We start from the raw sequence: 25,184 nt of genomic DNA, 5'->3' as shown, positions 1-25,184 counted from the left end.
CAGGCAAACTCTGAGACACGGAGGAGATCTTGAAGATCCCTGGGACCCTGCAGCTTGGGGCAACCGAGGAGGAACCACAGCAAGCTGGCTGCTCTGCTGCAAAACACGTCCTGCACAAGGTGTGCCCACAGGGCGCCGGACAGGTCACACATGAGTCCTGGCAAGCATCGCACCAGCCCAGGGGGCTCTTGCTGCTTTCCTGGCCAGGGCTGGGGCCTCTTTTCTGCGGTGTTGAGGGTTCAGACTCCTCCTGGGTGCTGTTCCTGCTGGAACTGCTCCTTTCTTGGCCTCTTGACTCCGCTGTGGGTGACTGTTCGGCCACAGCCTGGGGCGGTTCAGGAGCTGCAGCCCCGCAGAGCCAGGCGGGCAGGGAGCGAGGTGCACCCTCGGCTGTGGGAACTGGTGACCGCAGCTGGCTCCCAGCGTCACTGTGACCTCCTCTGCTCCTGTCTCTCGCAAACTGGAATTTGTCTGGCAAGACCTGCTTTAGCCGCGCAATGTCAGGTTCCCCCGGCGACTGTTTGGCCTTCGGCTGTTCCTGGGGCTCTCTCGGAGCACCAGGACTCGGGTTGTCCACCACAGGACAGCTGAGAAGGCCGCTTCCTCCTTGCACAGCCTCAGGATCAACATGGTCGTTGGCCTCCTCCTGTCCCGCTGCTTGCGGGTACCTCCAAGGACTCGGGGACCTCTTTTCCTTGGCCTCCGGCAGCTTGAGAGCCCTGAGCACCTCCGAGTGCTCTGCTTTATCTCTAATGTCCAGGAGCTGCAGACCCATCTGCAGGGACTCCAGGCTGTCGGGAAGGGCTGCCCCCAGCACGGTGTCCTGGCTTCTGCTGGGCTGGACAGCACCGGGGTGCCCCGGGCTCGAAGCTCTCTCTGCTCCTGGAGACAAGGATGAAGACTTCAGAGCACGGCGCCTCCTGGAAGAAAACACCTGGAAGGCCTCAGTCACTCCTGGCAGCATCTCCTTGGGGCAGGCGAGACAGAGCTTGTACTTGTCTTTGTTGAGCCCAACCTGCAGGGAACTGCCTCGCAAGAGGCTGCACAGCTCACTCAGGGCATCGTCATCTGGCCCTTCGACAGCAAGCTCTGAGTAGCTCATGCTCTGACACACAAGGTCGGGACACCTCTGCACAAGAGTTTCCACTTTCCATTTCACCTGGAGAAGCTTGGTCCTGTCCTCTGCCTGCAACGACAGCACCGTGCAGTCCCCGGTAGAGCGTTCGGAGATCTGCACAGCTGCACTCCTGCACAACTCCTCGATGGTAGAGCGGTACACATCCTTCAGGTAAGACCACTGCAGGGAGTCCAGGCTCATTTCTTCACTCACCCTATTGCCTCCACTGCCTGCCCTGACGGTGTCTTGGGGCTTGTTGCTTTCCTTTGTCTTTGGCAGCGAGAAGCTGTTGGAGCGTCGCAGCACAGGTCTGGATTCAGAGGGTTTGGAGTCAAAAGCAGAAGAGTTCCTTGTGGTGTCAAAGAGGCTCAGAGACCGAAAGGTACTAGAGGTGTCAGCAAGAGAACAGTGCTTGGTGGGATCAGAGCCTTTGGAGTCCCCAAGGTGCTGCAAAGCGCTGTTTTCTTTGCCCACAAAGGCAGACAGACTCTTGTGTCTTGCAAGCCTGGCACCTCCTTTCACATGGTCCTGTTCTTTGGGGTCATTCTGCTGAGACTCTGCTGCTGCTGACCCCAAAACCAGTGCGGAGACATGAGGCTGGTACTGCTGGGTTGGTGCTTTGGGGTCACCGGGACCCAGAGCATGTGTCTCAGACGAGTTTTTCTCAGAAAGCTGCACCTGCCCCACTGGAGGAGAGTCCCGGCTCGGCAAGAGGCCCTGGCCAGCCTGAGACTTGCCAGTTTTCAGAGCGCTGAAGTTGGCAGCCAGCTTGTGCTCAGCTTTCCCTTCTGGCCTGCCTGGGCTCAGTTTTGGGGACGAGGTGTCCACAGGAGCTTTGGGCTTGTGCCCTGCAGCCTCTGTGGCGCGGGACACTGCCGGCCGGGAGGGCTGGGAGCTGCTGAGCATGACAACCGTCTGCGGGGTGCTTCTGGCGCTGAAGTGCTGGATGTACTGCTTGGCCTGCGAGACATCAACAAGGTTTCCAATAAGGTAAAGCTGCTTCCCATCCTCGTGGCAGAGCAACAGGGGGAACACCTCCTGCAGCTCACGTGTCAGAGCCCCAAGTGCCTGGCTGTCCATATCCAGTCCCCGCTTCGAGATCTTCTCCTTACGCAAGCTCACTTCCAGTTGCTGGTAGAGCTGCTGCAGGGCCAGGTGGGCCTGTCGCAAGGCGTCCGTGTCCCCAGCCATCCCCGGGGACGGCTGGAGGTACAATATGGTGATATCATCGCTGCTGATGTCCACCACATCCACGCAATGCTGCCGCAGCACACCTTGGTACTCGGCAGCACAGAGCCTCTGCATGTACAAGTAAATGTCTGAGTCCATCACGAGGGAAAAGTCCTCCAGCTGTTCCACAGCTTCCCCATCCACTGGGCCTCGAGGTGATGGGCCTCCAGCTGCCCCTTCGCTCCCGTGGTCCCAGCGTGACAGCGCTGTGGCCTTCAGTGCTGACCCAGTGGAGGGAGGCACTTGCTGGTGATCGTGCATTTTGGTGTCTTTGGCCACGTGGCTGGATCCCGGAGGCAGGGTCGCTCCAGCTGCTTGGCTCTTGAGGTTCAGGCTGCCCAGCAGGTCTCTGCTGAAGGCCTGAACCTCAGTGAATGGTCCCTTGATTCTGCAACGCGTGTTCTTGTAGTCAAAGTCGAGCTGCACGCTGCTGTGGCCTTTCTGCAAGTTCTGCAGGAGGGTTTTGCCAGCGGGCAGCTTGCCGTAGTCAACCACCATGGAAGCGCATACAAAGATCTGCAGGTAGACAGCAAGGGAGTAAGAAAGCAAGGACCAAAAATAAGCCCCCTCCAAGGCACGGGGGAAGGCAAATGCACCTGGCTCTTGCCACAGGCCCTGCGTCTGCCACCCCTCTCTCTCAGCATCTTGCTTTCAGGCTCAGTGGGAGCACAACACAGGCAGAACCGAAGGCTTTGTGCAAACAAGGAATGCAAAGGGCAAACCGCAGATACGCAGCCCCATTTCTACACACTGGCAGCTCTGCAAACAGCCCACGACCAAGAAATCCACTCTCCCTTCTGCATCTGAAATACCTCTTCCCTCTCGCTCTCCCAGTGCTCCAGCTGTAGTGCTTCTGACACCACAGGTTTGTGGAAAGGTCTCCAATGCCAGGCTAACGGCCACGCTCTCATTTTCATCACTCAGATGTGAAGATATCACATGGAGAGGAAGACACAAGAAATTTCCAGTGCCTCCTAGACACCAGCGTGTCTGTCTCCTAATCTCTCCTGAGAGGGAGAGGAAAAATACCCTGTGCGTGTCCCGCTAATGACACAGTGTCCAGCTAATGGCAGAGCCACGGCATTAACAGAATCCCCTGTGGGCCACCAGATGGGCTGGGGAAAAGCACCCCTCCCCTCCAGTCTAATTATTCTTCCTTGCTGTGACAGGCACAAATACCAAATGACCAAGTGCAAAGCCTGCTTGGCTGTCCCCGCCATTATCAGCGTGAAGAAAAAATAAATAAGAATCCTCATTTGAATATGAATAAACATGAAATCCAATTAAGATTAAAGGAGGGTGCAAGCTCTCCCTTCCAGGCACAGAAGCCTGTCTGGGAGCCAGCTGGGGCTGTCGCAGCCACACGCGGAGCCCCCGCGGGCAGGAGCTCCCTGCCCCTCGCTACCTCGTCGGGGCTCAGCTCCACCACGTGCGCCGTCACCTCCAGGGGATATTTCTTCCCCCCGATGGACAGGACGTGATTCTTCGTCTTCAGGATCCTCTGGGCCACTGCGTGGGGGAAAAAAAAACAGGCACTGGCGTCGCTCTTGGCCTTGTTTCGGTTCTGTATGGCCGGGACGAGGCGGGGGAGGACAGGGCGAGGTGTTGGGGTGCGGGCAGAGCCCCAGCCCCCCCGGGACCCCCACCGTTACCTGCCAAAGCCTCGAAGGTGATGAGGGCACACGCCCGCGCACCCGGCAGCACCTGGACGTCGGCGATCTCCCCGCCGCCGTTCCGGGAGCGCAGGAAATGGATGGTGAGCTTGTCGGCCACCCTGTCGGGGGGCAGGTCGGTGGGGATGCCCCGCACCTCCACCGTGTGGCCTGCCATGCCCCCGGCGAGGCAGCACCGGGTACCGGGCACCCCTCGGGGCCTCTCCTCTCCCCCCGGGTCCGTTCCGCCGCTGCCCGAGCCCCCGGGGCCGGTCGTGCCCGTTCCTTTCCTCCCGACCCCCGGTGCCGCCGCCCCAGCTCCGCGCAGCCCGGTCCCGGTAACCTACGGCCCGGCTCGGGCCCCACGGCAGCCACCGGGAAACGAAAGCGAAACCGGGGCCGCCCCGCCTCGGCCGGCACCGCCCCCGGGCACAACGAACCCCGGGCGGCTGCGGAACGGAACGGAACGGCCCCGGCCCCGTGCCCCCGCGGCTCTTCCACCATCCCCATCCCCGTCCCCGTCCCCATCCCCATCCCCATCCCGTCCCCATCCCCATCCCCATCCCCGTCCCCATCCCCGTCCCCATCCCCGTCCCCGTCCCCGTCCCCGTCTCCGTCCCCGTCCCCGTCCCCAGCACGACACACACAGAGCTCCCCGCAGGCACTTTTTAATATTAAATTCACTCGTTTCACACCCCGGCGGTGCTCAGGGGTAGCCCAGCTACTCGCTGAACACAGCCACCGCCCGGCGCCCCGCCGGCACGTAGCCCAAGGTGTCCACCTCTCCCCCGCCACGGCTCTCCTTCTGGAAGTGGATCTCCAGAGCATCCCTCATGGGCTCCTCGGCCAGCACGTCGGGGATCCCCGACAGCAGGACGGTCCTGGCGCAGCGGGAGGGCTGGAACTGGGGAGAGAACAGGGCTGGGCTGCAGCAGCCCCGTGCTGCGAGGCCCCGAGGGGAGGCAGAACCCTAAAAGGGGGCAAAACCCTACAAAAATTCACCCCCTCGGGCTGCACGGCGCTGCGGGGGGCAGAGCTCCACGAGCCCCCAGCCTGCAGGTGCTGTTTTGCAGCGGGGTGCGTGGTCTTACCTGGATGTTAGTGACCTCTCCTCTCATGTAGGGCGATATTTTGAGCTTGTATTTTGCTTTCCCGATAGGCACCTGGACTTGCCCTCTAGCGATGAGCTGCTCAGCCACTGCAGATGGAGAGAAAAGCCCTGAGCTCCCCACGCCCCCGCTGAACTCTTGGTTACGTTCCTGGCACGGACGCCACGACTGGAACTGCCCAGCTCCAACTGTCCCATCCCCGTTCCGCAGAGCCTCAGCTCCGTCTGCTCTCAGGAGACAACCAGTGCCCCCCGGAGCTGGCTGGATCGCTCCCCTCTTGTTCCCCACGCACCTCCATCGTGCACGAAGGTCAGCACCACCTGGCCGCAGTCGTCCAGGAACTCCCTGCTCTCCACCTCGCTGCCCCCATTCTTCGTCTTGCTGAAGAAGAGCTCCAGCTTGTCCAGCAGGATCTCCTCGGGGATGACCCGGCTGGGCAGACCGGACACCAGGATGCTCCTGCTGCTCCGAGTGAGCCCGATCTGCGAGCAGCACGGGCCGGTCAGAGCCCCAGCAGGGCAGAGCTCGGGGAGCAGAAACAAAGCTGCAGCACGGACGTGCTGGGCTGAGCTGGTAACAGTGACCCAGCCCAGGAATTGGAGGAGCAGGACGCAGCTGCAGGCCCTGGGGATGTACCTCCAGGGCGGATGGCAGCAGCACGTCCACCGGGCTCGCCTGCACTCGCATTTGGCAGTGGTCAAGCTCCTCCAGGCTCTCCCCGTTGCTCAGCTCCACCGTGTGCTCCTTCACCTCGATCACCCTCTGGGCCACTGCGAAAAGGGAAAGCCCTCAGCCTGGTGGCTCAGCGGGACGGGGCACGGAGCAGCAAAGGCCTTGGGGAAAGGGCGTAGCTTTGCACGGGGCTGGCTTTGCTGCCCGTGGCAGCGCTCTTCTCGCTCTTACCCTCTGCTTTCTCAAAGGTGATGAGAGCTGAGCCACCCTGCAGAGGGTAGCGGATCAGCGGGGTGAGCGTCAGCTTGTTCGTGTCCTCCTTGTCTGTCACGAGTCCCTTAAACACCAGGTTCCTCTCTGGCAGGGCAGGCAACATCTAGGTTAGAGCACACAGCAGCTGGAGGAGACTGCACCCCGCACGGGGCCTGGCCCAACCACGGATGAGAAGCAAGCTGGCAGCTCAGAACAACCGGCTGGCGAGCCTTAGCAGGGTCTCTCCTGGGATCCAGCTGTGCCCAGAGCCCCAAAGCCACCACTCGTGGCACTGGCAGAGCAGCATCACACTGCCCAGCTGCGTTTACCAGCAGCCTGGCTCGCAGCCCTCACCCACACACACTCCGTTACCATCATCGGATCCTCCCAGCTCTTCTTCCTCATTTCTTCCAGTTTCTCCTCCAACATCTCCTTCTCCTGCTTCAGTCCGCTCTCCTCCTCCTTCGCTAAAAAAATTTCGGACTGGAAGGAAAGGAACAGGGAGCAGTAAGGGAACCACCACGAAGCCCAGCGCTACGCTGCTCTCTCATCCAAGCGCTCGGACTCAGCTCCAACCACGCCACTTTTCTTCTTGGCTCCCTGCAGCCCTGCCACGGCTCCCGGCTTTCTACTGCAGCCCGTCCTCCTGCCACCCCAGCATGAACTCATTTTCCCCCCCGTGCTGCTCCACAAACCCCCTGCTGCATCCCAGTCCCCGCAGAGCAGCGAGCCCGGCTGCCCGCTGCCACCTTCCCAAGCCCGAGAGGATTCCTCCAAGCACCCACCTGGAGGGAGTGGACTATATCTTCCAGAGGATTGTGCAGCTGGAGATCTTCCTGGATGAGCTCTCTCATGTTCTTCACCTCTTGTATCCTTTGCTCTGTCTCTTCTTTTTCCTTTTGTAGCGCGGCGTTGTCTTGCTCCACAGCACTACAAAGCTCCTGTGCCAGAGGGACCATCAGAAATGGGCACCCTGCCGACCCCACTGCGCCTCCAACCCCAAACACAACCCCGCAGCCCGGTCCAGGAGCTCTCATCCACGCGAACACCCCCCTCTCCACCGTTCCTGCCTCTCGCGGAGCATTTTGACAGATCGCACTCCTTGGAAAAACCAACTCCACAAATCTGCTGGCGTCTCGACGCAGGGAGCTTGCAAGGAGACAGGGGGGGGGAAAAGTCGCCACCAAAAAACCTGAGCACCCAGCGATCCCCGGGGCCTGGGGCGGTTTTGGGGGGCAACAAGCTCCGAGGAGCGGCAGCTCCAGCCCGGGGAGGCCGGGGGGGTTCTGGGCTGGCGGTGGAGGAGCCCTGGTTCCGACCCGACCCCCCCCCATCCCTCGGGGGCCGCACCTTGTAGCGCTCGATCTCCTGCCGGAGCTGCTCGGGGGTCATCTCCGAGCCGCCGTCCTGCAGGCCCTGGGGGTCTTCCAGCCGCACGAAGGAGCTCTGGAGGACGAGGGGGGGGGGTCAGAACCGCGCTCCCCGAGCCCCCCGGACCCTTCCTCTCCCCTCCCACCGCCCGGTCCCGGGGCTCGGCCCGACCCCGGGAGCCCCGCACGGAGCCGTCACCTCCTCCGAGTCCATGGCAAAAGGGCGGCGGGGCCGGACCCACCGGCACCCCGGGAGCCCTCCCCCGCCGCTCCGCCCGCCCCCGCCGCTTTCGCTTTCGTTTCCTCAGCCCGGCTCCGCCTCCGGGGCTGTCCCGGTGAGCCTGAGCCCGGCCAGGGAGGGGTTCAAGCCCTGGGGATGGCCTCGCTTGGCCGGTAGCGTGCAGAGGTGGCCAAAAAAATGTTGTAGGGGGCTCCTGGGACTGATCCATGCTCAGGAGAAGCAAAGGCAGCAGCTGGAATTCACCATTCCTCTCCCCCGTGCGAGTTGGAGAAGGAATTCACCCTCTCAGGGAGTAGCCGAGTTTTGGGGGGTGAGACATGTCAAGAGCAGCAGGGACAGAACATAAATGCTGCTTCAGCAGTGGAAAAGAGGGGAAAAGGTTGTCTCCTACTGACAACGGCCCAGGATGGTCCTGCAGGCAGCCCAGCTCACCCCTACTTCAGAGCCTGAAATGCTCCTGAGGTCTCAGAAGTTTGCCCGGGCTACAATTCCTTTCCCACCTCTTTTATGGGAAGGCAAAGCAAGCCTACACCGCCAGGAACAGGGCCTTGTGCCAGTGTTTTGTACAGCAAAACAAAATGGTTTTTAATAAACATTTATTGACGCCGCCTTATTACAAGTTTAGAATCGTAGCTTCTGGAAGAACCACTTGTTCTTGCCCGTCTTGTACCTGAAAGAGAAAGAACACAGCCATTAGAGAGACTGCTGGGGTAGGGACAGCATCAAACATGCAACTGCTCCATCTGTGTCCTTCTACTCAGGGAAAACACCGCACACCCCTCACCCACAAGTACTTCGCCTGCTCTCTGCACCCCACTTTGCCGACTGAACCTTCCTTAAAAAGCTGAACGCCCCAGGGAAGTAACAGCCCGCAGATTTCCCTCATTAAATCATTTCATGAAGGACACCCCCACTGCAGCAGTGCTCACACCGAGGAGGGGGAGAGCAGCACGGGGCGGTTCCACCGGACGCTTTGTTTGGATTTATTTGTGCTTTAAAACTCCCTTCATTGGAGTTTCTGAAGCAAATGCTGAAACCAAGAGGTGTTGATGTCAAAAGGCTGTGGGCAAAGCGCCAGCATGGCCCTGTCACACTGAGCCTAGGGACACTCATCTGATGGCCATGAGGCACCACGACACTGAGAGATCAGTGTGGGGCACTGGAACAGCTCCGCCTGCATGGGCACAAAGCAGCAGCAGCAAAATAAACGCCCCCATCAGCTGAGTGCTGCTCCCAAGCTGCTCCTGCTCTCAGTGAAATGCAGGTTCTCACTCATGAGGCTGAGCAAACACACCAGGAGAGAAATAATCCACCCCAAAAGCACGCTCGATGAAGTTGGAGCAGAAGTGTCTGATCCAGGGCTCAAGCAGGGCTCTGGCACAACCTCACCAAGTCCTCCAGCGAGCGCTGGTGCCATGAGGAGCTTCCAACTCACCTCTCCTCAAACTTCACCTTGGCTTCACGCCTCGCTTTGCGTTTCAGAGCGGGGTCCCTGAACACGTCCTTATTGACAACGGTTTTGTCCAGGGGAATGTCAACGGAATACCTGGATGAGAGCAGCACAGCGTGAGACAGCCACCAGATGGCCACAAAGGGTGAAAACACAGCCCCAAAACAGACCTGTCAAATGCCTGAATTAGGGCCAGGTTAAAGAGCTCGAGCACTTAAATCAGTTTAGTTCTGGTAGTCAACAAAGCATCAAGACATTCAACTCAATGCATAAAAGGTAACTTGTGACAGGAACAAGCTCCTCTGTCCAGCACTTTGTACGCAGCAGCAGCTGCAACTGGACAGGAAACCCACTACTGGGCCATAAGAGCTTTCACAATCCCATCCTGACTGCTTTTAGGGTTCTTCCACTGACATCCCAAGATCAGCTAAGGCTGAAGGTGGCTGGAGTGAAGAGCCAGCTGGGGATTTCAGCAGCTTGCTGCTCTCACATCAGCTTTACAACCTGCCGGGTTGTTTCCACACAGTGTATGCCTCACACTCATTCAACCACACAAGCCAGACCCTCAACACCTCCCAGCACTTTGCAAAGAGAACACACGAGAGCTGCAGCCGCTGAGAGCACACAACGCTGCTCCTCTCCTCCTGCCACCAGCAGCCTCCGCACCGAAGCCACCGCACTCACCGGGTGGGCATCAGGTGGTTGTAGTTGTAAACCTTCACGAACGACTTGATCTTGGACCTCTTCGCTATCTTCTTCTTGCCCATGGCCGCCGTCACCTTCCGCGGGTAGCGATCGATGCCCGCCACCAGTGCGTGGCTGTAGGGCCGGTCGGAGGTGCCATCATCGATGTTCTGAAACACACCGCCCGCCCCGCGATGGGCCCCGCCGAGCGCCAGCCCCCTCGGGGAGCCCCCAAAAGGCTCCGACACCGGCACGGCCCGGCAGCGCCGCGGGGCTCTCAGCCGCTGCCCAGAACCGGCCGGGAGCGGGGATCCGGGACGGAGCCAGGAGCGGAGGAGGGAGGGGCCGGCCCCGCGCTCACCTTGACGATGACGGCCTTGCGACCCGAGTAGCGGCCGGCGAGCACCAGCACCACCTTCCCCGGCTTCATAAACTTGCCCATCTCTGCGGACACAGCGCGCGGCGCTCAGCGGAGGGCCCCGGCCGCCCCCGGCCCCGCGATGGCGGCGGATGGCGCCCGAGGGCCGCGGATGGCGACGGATGGCGGCGCCGGGCCCCACTCACCGACACAGCCGCTTCGATGGCGCCCAGACCGGAAAAGGAAGCCCGCCGGCCTTTCACCTGACGTCACTTCCGCTTCAGGGCGCCGCGAGGCGGGTCGCTCATGCGCAGAGCGGCGCCGCGGTTGCTAGGCAACGGGCTCGGGCCTGTTGCAGGCCTCAGGCCTCTCCCGGTGCCCCCGGTGTCCCCGGTGGCGGCGGGGCCGGCACGAAGGCAGACACGGAGGCAGCCGTTTGCTCACCCATTTCATTTCAGAACCGGTCGCAGCCCGCGCCCAGAGGTGCTGCCGTTACACCAAGCACAGCCTCCCTTCCCCCCCCCCTCCCTCCCAGGAGTTACAGATAAATTAAACTCTGATTATAAATAACCACAAAAAGTCAACGAGCGTGCTAGCGGCAGGAAGGCTAGGAACCGACACGAATTAAAATGTAGCAGCTGGAAACGCATTTTCCCCCCGCGCAGGCTTGCCAAAGCGATTAATGCAGCCGCTAGGGAGCACCGCACCGCCGGTGCTCCGGGCTCCGCACAAAAAGCTTCAAAAAAAGGAGTTTTTGGGATTTCTGCAGGGAGCAGCCTGAACGTCAGCCCCTCACCCGGCAGCATGAAGAACATCGCTGGTGCTTCGCGTTTCTGAGCCACCAGCGCAGGAGATGCAGGGTCCCGGTGCCTCAGCAGGATTTGTCCCCAATTTTCTTGCATGTTTGCACCGGGGAAAGCAAATCACGGCCCCGAGCAGCTGCAAAATAAGCAGCTCAGCTCCTGGTGCCGGGCTGCCCGCTCTTCCTGGCAGAGCTGGCTCACTGTGGCATCGCTTAGACCACGGGTTTTGAGAAATAACTGTGCAGATACAGCACAGGAGCTCAGCTGTGGCCTCCTGTAAGGGGCTTCTCCCACATACAGGCTCCGTGGTCAGGCTTCAACCACATCCAGCCAGCATCTGGCATAGCACGTGCAGTAGCATCTGCTCACCAGTTTTGCTATTCAGAACTGCGTGAGGGCAGGGTGGGGTGCCGTACTGCACCCAACTTCCAGCATCAGGACACCAAAAGCAGATATAAATTTTACAGAGCTAAATTTGGTCTTTAAAAAAAAGCCAGGCTTCTGGAGCCCAACAGCTGCCTACTTGTGGAAAAGTGGATGATCTAGAATAAAAATACATCAAAAAGCATCTTTGATGTTTTTCAGCTGCCGGACGGCCAGGTCAACTGGGAGGTTGAACTTCAAGTTGCTCAGGCGACTGAGGATGTTGAGTGCACTCTCAAAGCCCGTGTTTGCCATGTAGCTCCACGGCTGGTAGTGAGATTGTACCAGAGCTCCGGATTTGCAGATGAGATTTATCCAGGACACCAGGCGCTGCTCATTCAGCGCCATACACACCAGAGCTTTCAGTTCCGAGTCCGCGCTGCGCTTGAAGGGGTCGTGCTCAGTGAGGACAGTGTGTATGGCCGTCAGCAGGCTCTGTTTCGGGGTGATGGCGACTCCTGTCACAGGCAAGGCAAAGGACTGGGAGAGCTTGCGAGCTGGAGACTCCACAAAGGCTTGCCCGTTCTTAGCGTTGTAATACTTCACAAAGAGTTCCCAGGGATGCATTGTCTGCGGCGAGGAGGTGAACGCAGGAATCAAGCACGCGATGGGTGCCAACACCAGGCTCATCCCTTGCGAAGAGGCGTAGAGCCCGTGAGCCATCAGGTCTCGTAAAGCAATGGTCAGCTCCTTCCGCACAGCCAGAGTCAGCTCATCTCTCCCTCCTAAGGGAATATCCTGCAGGTCGGAGGAACTGATAACGTGGTCTTCCTGCTGGTGTTTCATGGCTAGCTGCCTCACCCGGTCCACCGACAGCTCCAGTTTCTTAATTAAGGGGGAATAGTCCTTGTTGGCTTGGTCCTTCTGCCAGAGGGACCGAGGAATCTGACCAGTAGCACAACCAAACTGACTAACAGCAAATATCTGCAGCACAGCAAGCATGCGACGCATGAGGTGCAGGCCCGTTTCTCGCATCTTTCTGGCGTCTTCTGGGTTCACTGATCAGGTTAGAAAAAGAGGAAAAAAATACTTTCATTAAGGAGTGAGACCTTCATTGCTGAGCAGAACAACATCCCTGCTCTGTCATAGACACAGGGGGAGTACACATCTGCTCCTCCTCCACCAGAGACTTTCCTCGGGAGCTGCTGTCAGTAGGACTGATGGCACTTTCTCTAGTTGCAAAGCGCTGAACCCAACCAGAAAAAGCAAATTTTTCAACGGTCCATTCTCAACAATCAGATCTGTCTTAAATCACTTACAGAGAAGAAATCCTACAGCAGCTTTTTCTGGTGGGCAGTACAACCGAAGAGAAGATAGCGATCAGCCTTTAGACAGTATAATATCAAATGGGTAGTTTGAAGATAACAGACCCACAACAGGCTAACGTGACAGGATGCTGGTTCATGCCCAATGAACCTCAAATGAGCTACAGCAGGAAGAGAGGCTCCAAGCCAAGCAGTGCCTACCTCTGCTTCCAGAAGAGCGGGTATTTGGTTTACAGGAGCCACCACCGTCCTTTCTACCTGTGCACTCACAGTGTCCATCTTCTGCCTTACCAGGGCTTCCGACTTCATCTGGAAGAAGAGTTTCACACCATTACTTTACAATTGTGAGTTTAAACTGCGTATCCCAAGTACTAAGGTCAAGATTCCCTTAGACTTCCTTGCACCTTCCTTGTCAGTCTCATTCTCCCCACCACCAGCTCAGAGATCTGTACTTCCCCATGACCCAGGCACCATTCCTGCACCCATCCTCTGACATCCGTGGCCTTCCTCCTCATAACTATGCCAGGGAATTACAAAACAATACAATCTGCTCATCTAAAAACTGAGCACTGACCCTGAATGAAGTTGATGAACATTTCAAGGTCCCTTATTTGCGTCTTCAGTTGTTCCACCAGCTGCTCCTTCACCCTGGCCGGATTAACAATCTGTGCTATGGCAGCATCCACACGCTGTCGCAATTCCTCTGGAGAGAGCGTTGCGATGTCCGCACTCAAGTCCATGTCCAGCTTCTTTATCAGCTCATCTATAATCATCTACGAAACACCAATCAGTAGCATGATCTTACCGTGCGACGCAGCTGCCCACGAGCTCCAAAATACTCCATTCACTACCTTGGCAACAGGCTCCTTTGTTATACGTTGAAAATTACAAGAGATGACAGGATCACATTTATGCACGCAGACTAACTATTAATACAGCTAACTACAGCTGCCAGTGAGAAATACGGAACGGAGGATTTGGCCAGTCCTTAAGAGGCTCACAAATCCTAAGGATAAGCACGTGCAGAATGACTTCAAGAGCCTTACCCGTTGTCTTTCCATAACCACAGACTGTGGCAGAGAGTCATAGCTGCCCTCTTGGTAAGCAAACGTCTCCAGGTCATCCAGCTGTGTCTTAAGCTGCAAGATCAGCTCTCTCTGCTTTTCCTTCTGCACCTCAATTCGCTCCTGCTTCTCCTGTTCACTCTGAAAAAAGTTACCAGTAAACTAAATTAAACATTCAGCGTCGACAGAGAACAGCATCATGGCATGAAGAGAATTTCCTTCAGCTCATGCAATTAACTATGGAACGCTACAAGCCACCTCAAGAGAAAGGTGTGTGTGCACATCGAGGAGTGTGGAACACAGCACACACTGCTCCAAGCACCCACGTAACGCCTGGGCACCAAAGATCCTCCGAGACGCTGCCGAATGTCAGCATCACACCGAGCTGAGCTTTTGCCTTATCTCAGAGCTGGGTGTTTTAAGGGCTGTCCCAGCCAGCTGGCTTCAGTGGATGAAAGCTCCTGCGACCGAGCTTCCCGCAGAGCCGCCTGCCTGCTCGCTGCCTACCTGGAGCCTGCCGCACCCTGGGAGGGGCACGGTGCCTCTGGACGGAGCCGTGCTGGACGGCCACGACAGCCGCTCACCTCTGTCAGCAGCGAGCAGAAGCACAGCTGCAACTAACTGGATTTTAAACAAATCAGTGAATCCCAGAACCGCCTGGGCTGGAAGGGATGGTGAAGCTCATTTTGTTCCACCCCCCTGCCGTGGGCACGATGCCTGCCTCTAGCTCAGGTTGCCCAAAGCCACGTCCAACCTGGCTTTGAGCCCTGCCGGGAAGAGGCACCCAAAGCTCCTCCAGCTCACACCAGCACCCTCACAACTAACGATTTTACACTAATTAGGGTTAGAAAACCCCTCCGAGATCACCCAGTCCAAGCACCACCCCAACACCACCACCACCCACCAAACCATGCCCCTTGGGTGAAATTTAAGGCATTTCTTCCTCATACCTGACCCAAACCCGCTCTCTTTAGTTCCCCCCCCCCCTCCCCGTCCCGTCACCGTGCTCGGTGCCCGATCCCTTCGGCGCCTTCCCCCCCACCCCCCCCAAGCGCTCACCGGGCCGTCCCCGAGACCGTGGGCGAGGGGCGCGGGGCAGCCACGGAAGGCGAAATCCTCCAGCTCCCGGATCAGGCGCTGCTGCTCGCCCGGCCCGGCCCTCGCCACCTGCCTCAGGCGGAATTGCACCTGAGCGAAATGCGAGGCCAGCGCCAGCAGCGCCCCGTGCAACCGGCGCCGCTCCGCCCGCAACCGCGGCACCGACCGCGGCGACCCCGCCGCCTCCTCCTCTTCCTCCTCCTCCTCCTCTTCCTCCTCCTCCACCGTCACGGCGCCCACCGGCGCCCAGCGCTCCCCCGGACCCCCCGGTCCCCCCTCCGCCTCCATGGCGTTGCTACCGGCGCGGCGCCGCCGCCATTTTGTGCCCTCCCCCCCCCCTCCTTCTGCCTCCCGGTGCTCGGGGCCTGCGCGGTACCGGAGCCCCCCCCCCCGCCCCCCTCACAGCGCCCCCTCGCGGCTCGGCTCGGTCCCCGTTGGCACCGAGCTCACCCCCCTCCCCCTCCTCCCGGTCCCCCCCCCCCCCTCCGGTGCCCCCCGGTCCCGAATAGCTCGGGGCGGGGCCGGGCTCGGACATGGCGAGGTGGGAACGGGCACGGGACGGAGCCGGGGAGAGCAGCGGGGACGTGGGGGGGGTTTGGGGAAATGGGGAGCGGGACAGGGCACGTCCCGGTCCCGGTCCCGGTCCCGGGGGGGAGCCGTGGGTAGCCGGGTTTGGGGCCATCGCCACAAAAAGGACGTGGAGGGGCTAAAAAGGGTCCGGAGAAGGGCGGAGAGGCTTGGGGGGGGGGGCTGGGGATGGAGAAGAAAGCTCACGGGAAGAGGTGACAGGGGGGACCCCATCGCACTCCACAGGAACCCCAAAGGGGGCTGTAAGGGGGGGTTTGGGCTGTGCTCCCGTGTGCCCGGTGACAGGACGAGGGGGAACGGGCTAAAGGTGTGCCAGGGGAGGTTTAATATGGATATTAGGAAGAGAAGAGGTGGTTAGGTGAGGTTTAGGTTGGATATTAGGAAAATAAAAGGTGGTTAGGTGAGGTTTAGGTTGGATATTAGGAAAATAAAAGGTGGTTAGGTGAGGTTTAGGTTGGATATTAGGAAGAACTTCTTTACCAAAAGGGTTGTTAGGCGTTGGAATATGCTGCCCAGGGAAGTGGCCGAGTCCCCATCCATGAAGGTCTTTAAAAGACGTTTAGATTTAGAGCTCAGTGACATGGTTCAGTGGACGACTGAACGCGTTAGGTCAGAGGTTGGACTCGGTGATCTTCGAATCCCAGAATCATCGAGGTTGGAAGAGACCTCCACGATCACCGAGTCCAGCCTCTGACCTGACAATACCAAGCCCTCCACTAAACCGTGTCACTAAGCTTTAAAGCCAAGCCAGGATGAGGAGACGGATGAGGAATCAGCTACAGGCAGCTGGCAAAAGTTGTGAAATCCTCAGCTCTCGTCCTCGTGGGGGACTTCAGCTTCCCAGACATATCCTGGAAATGCCACACAGCTCAGAGGGAGCAGTCCAGGAGGTTCATGGAGAGAGTTATAGTGGAAGATTGGAGGTTTCTTCCAACCTAGATGATTCTGTGGTTCTGCAATAACCAGCCCCACAGCGCAGACCCTGTTGGCATTCACTGGGACAAACACGGCCCAGCCCCAAATCCCTGTCCCACACCTCACACACGGTCCCGGCCCGGTGCTGCCAGGCCAAAGGCATTGAGGAAATGCCCGCTGTGCTTGTGTTTTGACAGGCAGCACGCAAAGACGCTGTGGTACGACCGCCCGCGGTACGTCTTCCTGGAGTTCTGCGTGGAGGACAGCAGAGATGTTAAAGTCGTCATCGAGGATCACCGGGTGGTGTTCAGGTCAGCTGCTGCTGCTTCACGAGCCCCTGGATTGGGGAGGTTTGAGGGGACAGGGAGGACCCTGTAAGAGCTTGTGGTATGTGGCCTCAGCCCCGTCCTAAAACAAGTGCTTGTGTTTTGGCAGCTGCAAAAATGCCGATGGAGTGGAGTTCTACAATGAGATCAACCTGTACGGCAGGGTGAACTCCAAGGTGAGACCTCCCCAGCAAACTGTTCCCTGGCAGCCTGTGGCAGGCTTAGAATTGAACGCAGCCCATGATGCCACGAGCAGCGCTGCCTTGAGTTGAATCCTGGCTGTTTCCTGAGAGCTCGAGTGGAGCAAGCACAAGGCTGGGAGCCCTGAGCTTGGGTCTGTCACTAGCAGCACGGTGCTGAGCCACAAACAGCCCTTCTGGTGCTGTGTCCCACAGCCTGGGAGTGGCTGTGCAGTGGATTAGAGAGGAGTCTGGCAGGCCCTGAGGTGAGGCACCCCCATCTCTTGGCAGGACTCACAGGACAAGCGCTCTGATCGCTCCATCACGTGCTTCATAAGGAAGTGGAAGGAGAAAGTGGCGTGGCCCCGTATCACCAAGGAGAACATCAAGGTGCGTGTGGCATCCTGCAGTAAAGAGAGCCCAGGGGGCTGCCTGTCTCCAGCACGCTGGCATCCTGGGCTCTACCTGCCCCCAGGATGCACCCTCTGGGGCACCCCCACGAGCCAGGAATGCCTCCCGCTGCCTGCCAGCCCACCTCTGCCCTCTGGCATCCCTGTCTCTCAACGTGGGCTGCGTCAGGATCAGTCCTTGCAGACACAGGGATGTTCTCCCACGCCTGCCCAGCCCTCGTGGTGTTCAGGAGCAGCACCCAGTGCTCGCTCCCTGTGAGGTCAGGGCCACCAGGTCCCCTCTGCGCTGCTCCCTCCCTCAGGGTCTGCTCTCTCTGCCCGCAGCCAGCTTGGCTCTCCGTGGACTTCGACAACTGGCGAGACTGGGAAGGGGACGAGGAGGTGGAGAGGGCCATGGTGGAGGAGTACGCCGAGGTGAGCCCGGTGAAGGGCGGACTGGGTGCTCGGGGAGGCAGGGGGAAGCCGGGCACGCAGAGTGCCCACAACAGACCTTTGTTCCCCATCCAGCTCCTGCAGAAGGTCACGGACAAGGGCCCTGCCCCGACCATGGACGACCTGGACGTGAGTAGAGCCCCGAGCTGCCTTCCCCGGGCGCTGCAGGAGCCTCTGGTGCTGTGCTCCCCCCGGTTGCCATCCCCGCTGCAGGGACGCTCCCGGGCAGCACCGGACGGCCGCTACCGGCTCCGTCCCACTTTGCTCCGTGTCCCTTTCCGCAGGACGACCTCTAAAGCCCAGCTCCCGTGGGCCACCACCGCCACCGTGAGGCTCTCCCGGTGCACCGGCAGCAAACACGGCCGAACCGTGACGCAGGCAGGACTCAAGAAGGAGCACGGCAGCAGCGCGGTTTCCCAGCACCGGTTACCGGTGGGGTCAATAAACACCAGCAGCCGCCACCCTGCGCCCGTGTCCGCTGTCCCGGGGGGTCCGGGGGGGGCACCGGGAGGAGGTGGGGCATACCGGGGGTGGGCGGGGCTTACCGGGAGGGGGTGGGGTTTACCGGGAGGGGGAGGAGCTTCCGTGGAGGGAGGCAGGGCCCTGCAGCCCCGTGTCCCTCGCCGCTCGCCGTCACCGTCACCGGTCCTGTTCCGTGCCGCTACCACCATGGTGTTCCAGTGCCAGCGGGACAGCTGGGCCCGGCAGGTAGTAACGGGGCCAGGGTTTATGGCCCAGTACAGCCCGGTAAGGCCTGGTCTGGTCCCGTCCCTCACGGTGCCGCCACCGCTTTGTTGCAGTTCGCCACCAAGGTGGTGTCGTGCCAGGCGGCGGAGCTGCGGCCCGAGGGCAGTGGGGAGCCGGTGAGGGGCTTCCAGGTGGTGCTGGAGGACACCATCCTCTTCCCCGAGGGTGGCGGGCAGGTACGGAGGGGCTGGGGGATGGGGACGGGATCTGGGACTGGGAACTGGGACAAGGGACCCTGCACTGGGACCAGGACCGGGATTCTGGACTGGGATGGTGAACCAGGATAGGGGCCTGGGACCAGGACCCTGGACTGGGACCCTGAACAGGGACTGGGACCCTAAATCAGGGCCCTGGACCAGGACTGGGATCCTAGACTGGGACCCTGAACCGAGACAGGGACCTGGGACAGGGACCTGGGATCCTGAATTAGGACCCAGGCCCAGGACCCTAAATCAGGACCCTGTACTGGGATGGGGATCATGGACTGGGACCCTAAACCAAGACAGGGAACTAGGATCTGGACCCTGAATTGGGACCTGGGACTGGGACCTTGAATCAGGACCCTCTACTGGGACTGGGATCCTGGACTGGGACCCTGAAACTGGGACAGGGACCTAGGACCAGGACCTGGGACTGGGACCCTGGACCAGGACCCTGAAACAGGACCCGGGACCGAGACCCTGCACCAGGACCTGGGACCCTACACTGGGACCCTGAACCAGGACCCTGTCCTGGACCGAGACCCTGCACTGGGACCCAGGACCCTGAAGCAGAACCCTGCACCGGGACCGGGACCGGGACCCAGGCCCGGCCACTGACCCCCATCTCCCACAGCCTGATGACCGTGGGCTGATCGGCGACGTGCCCGTGCTGCGTGTCACCCGCCGGGGCCCCGAGGCCGTTCACTTCGTGCAGACGGAGCTGGAGCCGGGCGCCTCCGTGCTGCTGTCGCTGGACTGGGAGCGGCGCTTCGACCACATGCAGCAGCACTCAGGTCTGTGCCCATTACCACCAGTAGCACCGAGCCACAGGGGCACTGGGCAGAGCCACACGGTCTGGGCTGAGGTGGGGGTCAGTGCCCAGTTCGTCCTCCCTAATTTGGGGATTGGGAAGGCTGAGCTGACAGTGCTGTGCCTACCGGCTGTCCCTGGGGCTGCCTGGGAGGGGAAGCCCTCTGTGGTTTGTAAACCGGCTGCAAGAGGGGCTGGAAGCAAACTCTCAACCCACTGGGGAGGGCTCTGAGCATGCCGTGTTGCCCTTGGGTCCCATGGGCTGTGAGGCAGCAGCTGCCCCCTCCGTCTGTTTCCAACCATGAGCAGCAGCCCCACACCTCCAGGCATGTCCCTGGGCTGGTTCCCAAACGTCATGGAAACGTCAGCAGAAAAAAATACACTTTGGCAGGGAATGTTTTTTCCCCTGTGTCCAAAACTCAAAGCTGTCGCTTGCACATCTCTTCCAGGACAGCACCTCATCACTGCCATTGCAGACCTGATGTTTGGATTCAAAACGACTTCATGGTGAGCAGGAAAAAGGCTCCTTTGAACCTCAGTCTTATCTCGTTTGGCATATGCCATGAGGAGGTGATCGCTGATCATTTGAAAGCAGTTAGCTCTTGGATATTTCATTTGACCACGGAGGGCCTGGGAGAATTGACTGGGCTGGAGACAAGCTGTACAAAATATTTACTTCGTCTTGTGTTCCAAATGCGTGGTACGCATCTGATGCTCTGTAACGAGGAGGGAGAGGAGGGAGGTGTGGTTCGTTTCAGTCACCACGTCCCCACAAGCTAGTCCTGGATGGCTCTTGGTGCTGCGCGGGGGGATCTTCCAGCTGCTCTTCTCCACAGCAGCTGATATTCCCTCATCCGTGCAGGGAGCTGGGCCGTCAGCGAAGTGTCATCGAGCTGAACACCCCCAGCGTGACGGCGGAGCAAATAGAAGCCCTGGAGAGGAGCGTGAACGAGAAGATCCGGGAGAGGGTGCCTGTGACAGTGCGGGAGCTGGCTGCGGATGACCCTGAAGTTGAAACAGTGAGCGATGGGGTAGAGCTGACACTGAACGTGGGGCCAAAGCGGTTGTGGCACGCGTGTCACCTCCTTGGCTCTCCTCCCCCTTTGCTAGGTGAGAAGCCGTGGCTTACCAGATGACCACACAGGGCCAGTGCGAGTTATAAACATCGAAGGCATAGACTCCAACATGTGCTGCGGGACTCACGTCTCCAACCTGAGCGACTTGCAGGTAGGGGGGCTGCAGCCCAGTTACCCTCAGGAGCCTTGCTCCACACGTGCAGACTGAGCACAACGAAAGTCCTGAGGATCCAGGTTGTGCTGGAAACTGTCCTAGTGGTAAAGGGGTGGGGCTGGCCTTTACCACTAGGTAATTTGCTTTTTTTAATTTGCTTACCCTTTGCTTTTAAGGGTAAAATCCTGTTCTCCTTTTCTGACCAGAGTGTTTTTCTTTTCAAGGTTATTAAACTCCTTGGCACGGAAAAAGGGAAAAAGAACAAAACCAACTTGGTTTTCCTGGCAGGGAACAGAGTTCTGAAGTCCATTGAACAAAGTCACAATACTGAGAAGGCTCTAACCTCACTGCTCAAGTAATACCCTTGGCACTTTGGTTCTTTCATCTTCATTGTTCCTTCTGACAAATACAACATAAGCCTCAGGGTGCATCTGCATGGTGTTCTTTATGATACACTATCTGCTTTTGCTCCCTTAATAAGTCTTGTCTTCATCCTTCTAAGTATCAATTAAGGCTCTTTGTTTTATTTCAGAAATGGACCCGGTGAGCACGTTGAGGCCGTGAAGAGACTGCAGAGCTCAGTGAAACTGCTTCAGAAGGTATGGGGATGGCTGAGAAAAGCAGACAGTGTCTGCTCCCTGCAGGCCCAAGCCACTGAATTTTAAGCATCCGTTTTTATCAAAACTGCTCCGTCTCTGGAAACAAAGCTTGGTGTTCACGCTGGCTTATCTGTCCTCTCCATTCACTTTTGTTTCAGAATAACTTGAACCTGCTTAGAGACATTGCTGTTTTGATAGCACGGGACTTCAAGAGCAAACCTGTTCAGAGTCAGCTGTTTGTGTTACACAGGTACGGGGAGTTTGGGGACAGGGGGAGGAAGCCACGATATTATGTGATTTATGGTAGCTGCATCTCTCTGACACCTACTCAAGCTTACAACAATTACTGCTTAAAAGTCAAACATTCCTCATGGATGAATATAAACAAGGTGAACAAAATATTAAACCGACTGGGCCTTCTGGAAGGTTGTGTAATGGAAGAAATGTGTAAGTTATTCAGTCACTGAATTCCTCTGTTTTTATAGCTAAGAAATAACTGTGTCTGATTTCTTTCTGCCCTCAGTGTTTTCAAATAAAACCGAGGAGCTCAATTCCTTAAACACTTAAATAATTCTTAATATATCCACAGAAATGCACAGAAAGAATTTAGATTTATAGGAAAAAAAATAGTCTCCATTCTAACAGCAAGAGATCAAAACCCCAGGCATGATCATAGGCTGCTCTTTCAGCTTCTCTGAGGGCAGTTGGATATTTTAGTCTTTAACAAAATGGAAAACTAACAAAAGCTAAACTTGGATACTGTCACTGCCTTTGGTTTGTGATTGATGTTTTGGACTGTGGTGTGGATTTTTTTCTTCCTCTCTGAAGTGGCTTTTTACCCATCCTTACAGGAAAGAGGGTGACTCGGAGTTCATGAACATCATCGCTAACGAGATAGGGACGGAGGTGAGTCATTGATGCAGCCGAACCTGACACCAGTGGCATTTTCCTTCAAGCCTGTAGCACAGACAGGGGCTGGCTTGGCTTCTGTTTGTGCCACAGTCACAAGCTACACATCTCTCCTTCCAAAAATTGCACGAGGTTATTGTCCCCAGCAGCCTCAGTGCGCAGGGGGATCCCCAGTGGTCAAGAAATACAGCAGCAAAAATTCTGAGCACCGTAGAAGAGCCTGTCCCTAAAAAGCCATACAGATCTTCATCGGCTGTGTCAAGGATACCCCAGTACCTGTTCTGTTCCCTACAACATAGGATTCACTACAAGAGATTCAAAAGCTTCTCTCCCTCTTACTTCAAATTGAGCTTTGGTCTCAGTAATGGACTCATGACTTGTTTATGTGTTTTAAGGGGACCTGTAGCTCGTGTTTCTGTACCCTTTCTGGAAAAGGAGGGCAGTGGCTATTCTGGAGCAAGGTCTGTCTCTCTGTCCACAGGAAACCCTGCTGTTCCTGACTGTGGGAGATGAAAAAGAAGCAGGACTCTTCCTTCTAGCTGGACCTGTTGAAGCAGTTGAGAATTTAGGTCCCAGGTACCGTGTTCTGTGGTTTCTTTAAAATTAGTAAGAATTCTGACTAAGCAGCTGAGGCATAGAATTAGACTATGGACCCTTCTTTGCTGCCTGGAGCAGGTTAGGGCAGGCTACCTTCTTCTCTACGAGTGGCTTTCAGCATGTGCTGTCGTTACTGCAGGGTGGCAGAGCTGCTGGGAGGCAAAGGAGCTGGGAAGCGAGGCCGCTTTCAGGGCAAGGCGACCAAAATGAGTCGGCGAGGAGAAGTGGAAGCTCTGCTCCAGGAATTTGTCAGCCACCAAAGAGCTGAAACATAAAGAATTCTCAAAGTACGGCCGTCTTCCTTGCTTTGCATCATCTCCACCAAGTTCTGTCTCAGAGAATAAAGACATTTAAAAAAAAAAAAGCATCTCTTGTGAACTTATTTGATGCTCATGGAAGAAAGGGGGAGGGAAACTGCAATCCCCATTTTTCTCTGACCCTAAATGCTGCGAGGTTTCTTTAATTTCCCCAGGCAAGTGGTACACTGCTTAAGCAATTAAAGAGCTTAATGACTACTTTTACGAGCTTCCTACAAACCAAGAGAAGGGCCCTCCGGCTTGCAGTGTACCATGGCTTTTAGTTTGTACAACTTGCTTTGTGAACCTATTTATTCACAATAAACTGGATGCATTTTTAAAAAGATCAGAAAACTGGTAAGAAGCAGAGGGTTTGAACGTGGTATTTTCAAGCAACCACAGAGAAAAATGATTCAAGATCTTATGCTGAGCATTTGTAGGGAGAAAGAGAAACGTGGCAGGAGTTGGAGGGATGCTCGAGTCAGTAAATCCCTTTTAGAAGACCAAACTAAGCTGGGCACCAGGTGTGGCTGCTTACTGCTCAGAGAGAGAACTGATGCAGTGCTGAACCTGTGAGCAAGTCTCCACGATCCCTTTCTTTAAAAACAAGAAACTGGCTTTTTTTTCCTGGCTACTCAGAAGTCTCTGCAGATGCTAGGGGGCTGAAGGTGGTCGTGCTAAAGCCCCCGGGCTGCTGCTGACCACCAGAATCAGTGTTTCCCTGCACGGCAGCCGGCTGCTGACCCAGCTGTGACGTGCTGGGAGCAGCCCTCAGGTAGCACCAGCTTCATTGCTGCAGTCCTGAAGCTCTTCCGCACTAGCACCAAGCACGTTATTAAAAAAGGGAAGTTCATGTGCTTGGAGGAGGCCTGGCAGAGCCATGGTAACGCACACGTGCTGGCTCGACACGAGAATTAAATGCAGCTGGAACCGCCACCTCGCGCTTTGTTCTGCAGGGAGACAGAAAACCACATCCAACCCCACCACACCGGGTGTTTCCGAGCCTGTACCGATGCAAAACCTCCTGGATTAACAACTCCCTGCTGCCTCTCGGGTTTGCATTTTCTTCCAGGGAGGTTGCTGAGGCTGCCGCAATCTCGGCTGCAGAAACAAAAGGGGCGCTGCGGAGCCACGCTGAAAAAAGCCTGAGTTGGGAATAAGTGTTTTTTTTTTGTTGTTTTGTTGTTTTTTTCCTCCTTCCTTCCTAGATCTAGCACTACAATTTCAGCCCAGATATCGATAATAACCAGAGAAATAAAACATGAGAAACCTCCATCCTAAAACCATTTATCTGCCACGAGCAGCAGCCTCCGCACCTGCGGTCTCCTCCGCACGGAGCAGAGCCCCCCCTGCCAGCTCCCGAGCTGTTTGTGCACGGCAGGATCGGGCCAAGGGTCAGGGCTGTGCAGGCCACCAGCTCCTGCTGGGTCACTTTGCTGCAGGAGGAGGGCAAGCAGCAGCAGCAGCCCTCGTTCCCTGGGTTTTATTGCGTGGTTTGGGTGATTTTGGGCTTGGTCTTCATCACCATGCAGCACCGGCCACCGGCTGAGCCCCACGGGGACACGTGCAGGCAGCCCGTGCACGCACTGTGGTGTCCCCAAGAGCCACCAGCCCCCACTGTTAATCACACGAGCCCTGCAGGAGCCATACCAACGGGGCAGGGGGTCGGGGATGCAGGAGAGCCCTGCACCAGGGCAGCTGGTCCCCAGCATCCCCGCAGGGACATCCTTCCTCCAGCCCCCTCCCGGTCCCTGCGGGTGGCACTCGGTCACCGTTCCCCCTGCCCACGAGACAGCTGAACTCACCAACTAAATACACCTCCAGCTTTAATAAAATACCCTTGTTTCCCCTCTGTATACACGCACACACACACACACACCCCTAAACCCCACGCTGCTTCACGCAGCAGCGAATACCGAACACCGGGGCCCACGAGCTGATGGGTTACAGGCCTGGGGGGCTCCCACAAGCCCAAATTTGTCTCCAAATCCTTCTCCCCCCCCACAGCCCGTCCGTTCCCATGACAGAGCCGCCTCGCCAGCAGCCCCTGAGCACCCATGGGCGCACAGCACCCTGCTCCCGGCGGTGCCACCCCTCTCCCTCGTGCCACCAGCACCCGTGGCACCGGCGGTGGAGTCGTGGCACTGCTCGTGCAGCC

At 57.7% G+C, this 25,184-nt stretch overlaps 5 protein-coding genes across 5 annotated transcripts; 2 read left to right on the top strand and 3 right to left on the bottom strand.

Annotated features, from left to right (window-relative positions):
- Window positions 1-4,651: 4,651 nt before the first annotated feature.
- Window positions 4,652-7,663, bottom strand: IFI35 (interferon induced protein 35). The gene is made up of 9 exons (XM_032202753.1): window positions 7,602-7,663; window positions 7,383-7,478; window positions 6,818-6,973; window positions 6,405-6,515; window positions 6,012-6,156; window positions 5,745-5,878; window positions 5,401-5,590; window positions 5,091-5,197; window positions 4,652-4,903 (listed from the first exon to the last, which is right to left on the bottom strand). Exons 1-9 carry the CDS (start codon window positions 7,614-7,616, stop codon window positions 4,721-4,723), a joined length of 1,137 nt encoding a protein of 378 aa, XP_032058644.1. The 5' UTR covers window positions 7,617-7,663; the 3' UTR covers window positions 4,652-4,720.
- A 559-nt stretch (window positions 7,664-8,222) lies between these two features.
- On the bottom strand, window positions 8,223-10,398 carry RPL27 (ribosomal protein L27). Its single transcript, XM_032202685.1, has 5 exons — window positions 10,342-10,398; window positions 10,139-10,221; window positions 9,778-9,947; window positions 9,079-9,189; window positions 8,223-8,313 (listed from the first exon to the last, which is right to left on the bottom strand). Exons 2-5 carry the CDS (start codon window positions 10,217-10,219, stop codon window positions 8,265-8,267), a joined length of 411 nt encoding a protein of 136 aa, XP_032058576.1. The 5' UTR covers window positions 10,220-10,221; window positions 10,342-10,398; the 3' UTR covers window positions 8,223-8,264.
- Window positions 10,399-10,570: 172 nt separating this feature from the next.
- Window positions 10,571-15,076, bottom strand: RUNDC1 (RUN domain containing 1). Its single transcript, XM_032202956.1, has 5 exons — window positions 14,750-15,076; window positions 13,673-13,831; window positions 13,201-13,399; window positions 12,828-12,935; window positions 10,571-12,359 (listed from the first exon to the last, which is right to left on the bottom strand). The coding sequence occupies exons 1-5, from the start codon at window positions 15,074-15,076 to the stop codon at window positions 11,497-11,499; spliced, it is 1,656 nt and encodes a 551-aa protein (XP_032058847.1). The 3' UTR covers window positions 10,571-11,496.
- A 205-nt stretch (window positions 15,077-15,281) lies between these two features.
- Window positions 15,282-18,104, top strand: PTGES3L (prostaglandin E synthase 3 like). The gene is made up of 7 exons (XM_032202923.1): window positions 15,282-15,329; window positions 16,489-16,602; window positions 16,727-16,793; window positions 17,088-17,186; window positions 17,531-17,620; window positions 17,714-17,767; window positions 17,923-18,104. Exons 1-7 carry the CDS (start codon window positions 15,322-15,324, stop codon window positions 17,932-17,934), a joined length of 444 nt encoding a protein of 147 aa, XP_032058814.1. The 5' UTR covers window positions 15,282-15,321; the 3' UTR covers window positions 17,935-18,104.
- Window positions 18,105-18,223: 119 nt separating this feature from the next.
- LOC116498587 (alanyl-tRNA editing protein Aarsd1-like) lies at window positions 18,224-23,094 on the top strand. The gene is made up of 12 exons (XM_032202922.1): window positions 18,224-18,346; window positions 18,439-18,561; window positions 19,220-19,379; window positions 19,845-19,902; window positions 20,258-20,414; window positions 20,506-20,622; window positions 20,850-20,980; window positions 21,158-21,224; window positions 21,383-21,474; window positions 22,076-22,130; window positions 22,615-22,709; window positions 22,870-23,094. The coding sequence occupies exons 1-12, from the start codon at window positions 18,308-18,310 to the stop codon at window positions 23,003-23,005; spliced, it is 1,230 nt and encodes a 409-aa protein (XP_032058813.1). The 5' UTR covers window positions 18,224-18,307; the 3' UTR covers window positions 23,006-23,094.
- The last annotated feature ends 2,090 nt before the right edge of the window (window positions 23,095-25,184 follow it).

This window comes from Aythya fuligula, chromosome 24 (genome assembly GCF_009819795.1).
Source record: "Aythya fuligula isolate bAytFul2 chromosome 24, bAytFul2.pri, whole genome shotgun sequence".
Taxonomy (NCBI): Eukaryota; Metazoa; Chordata; class Aves; order Anseriformes; family Anatidae; genus Aythya; species Aythya fuligula.
The sequence above is the reverse complement of the archived record's forward strand: the minus strand, read 5'-3'. Positions and strand labels throughout refer to the sequence as shown.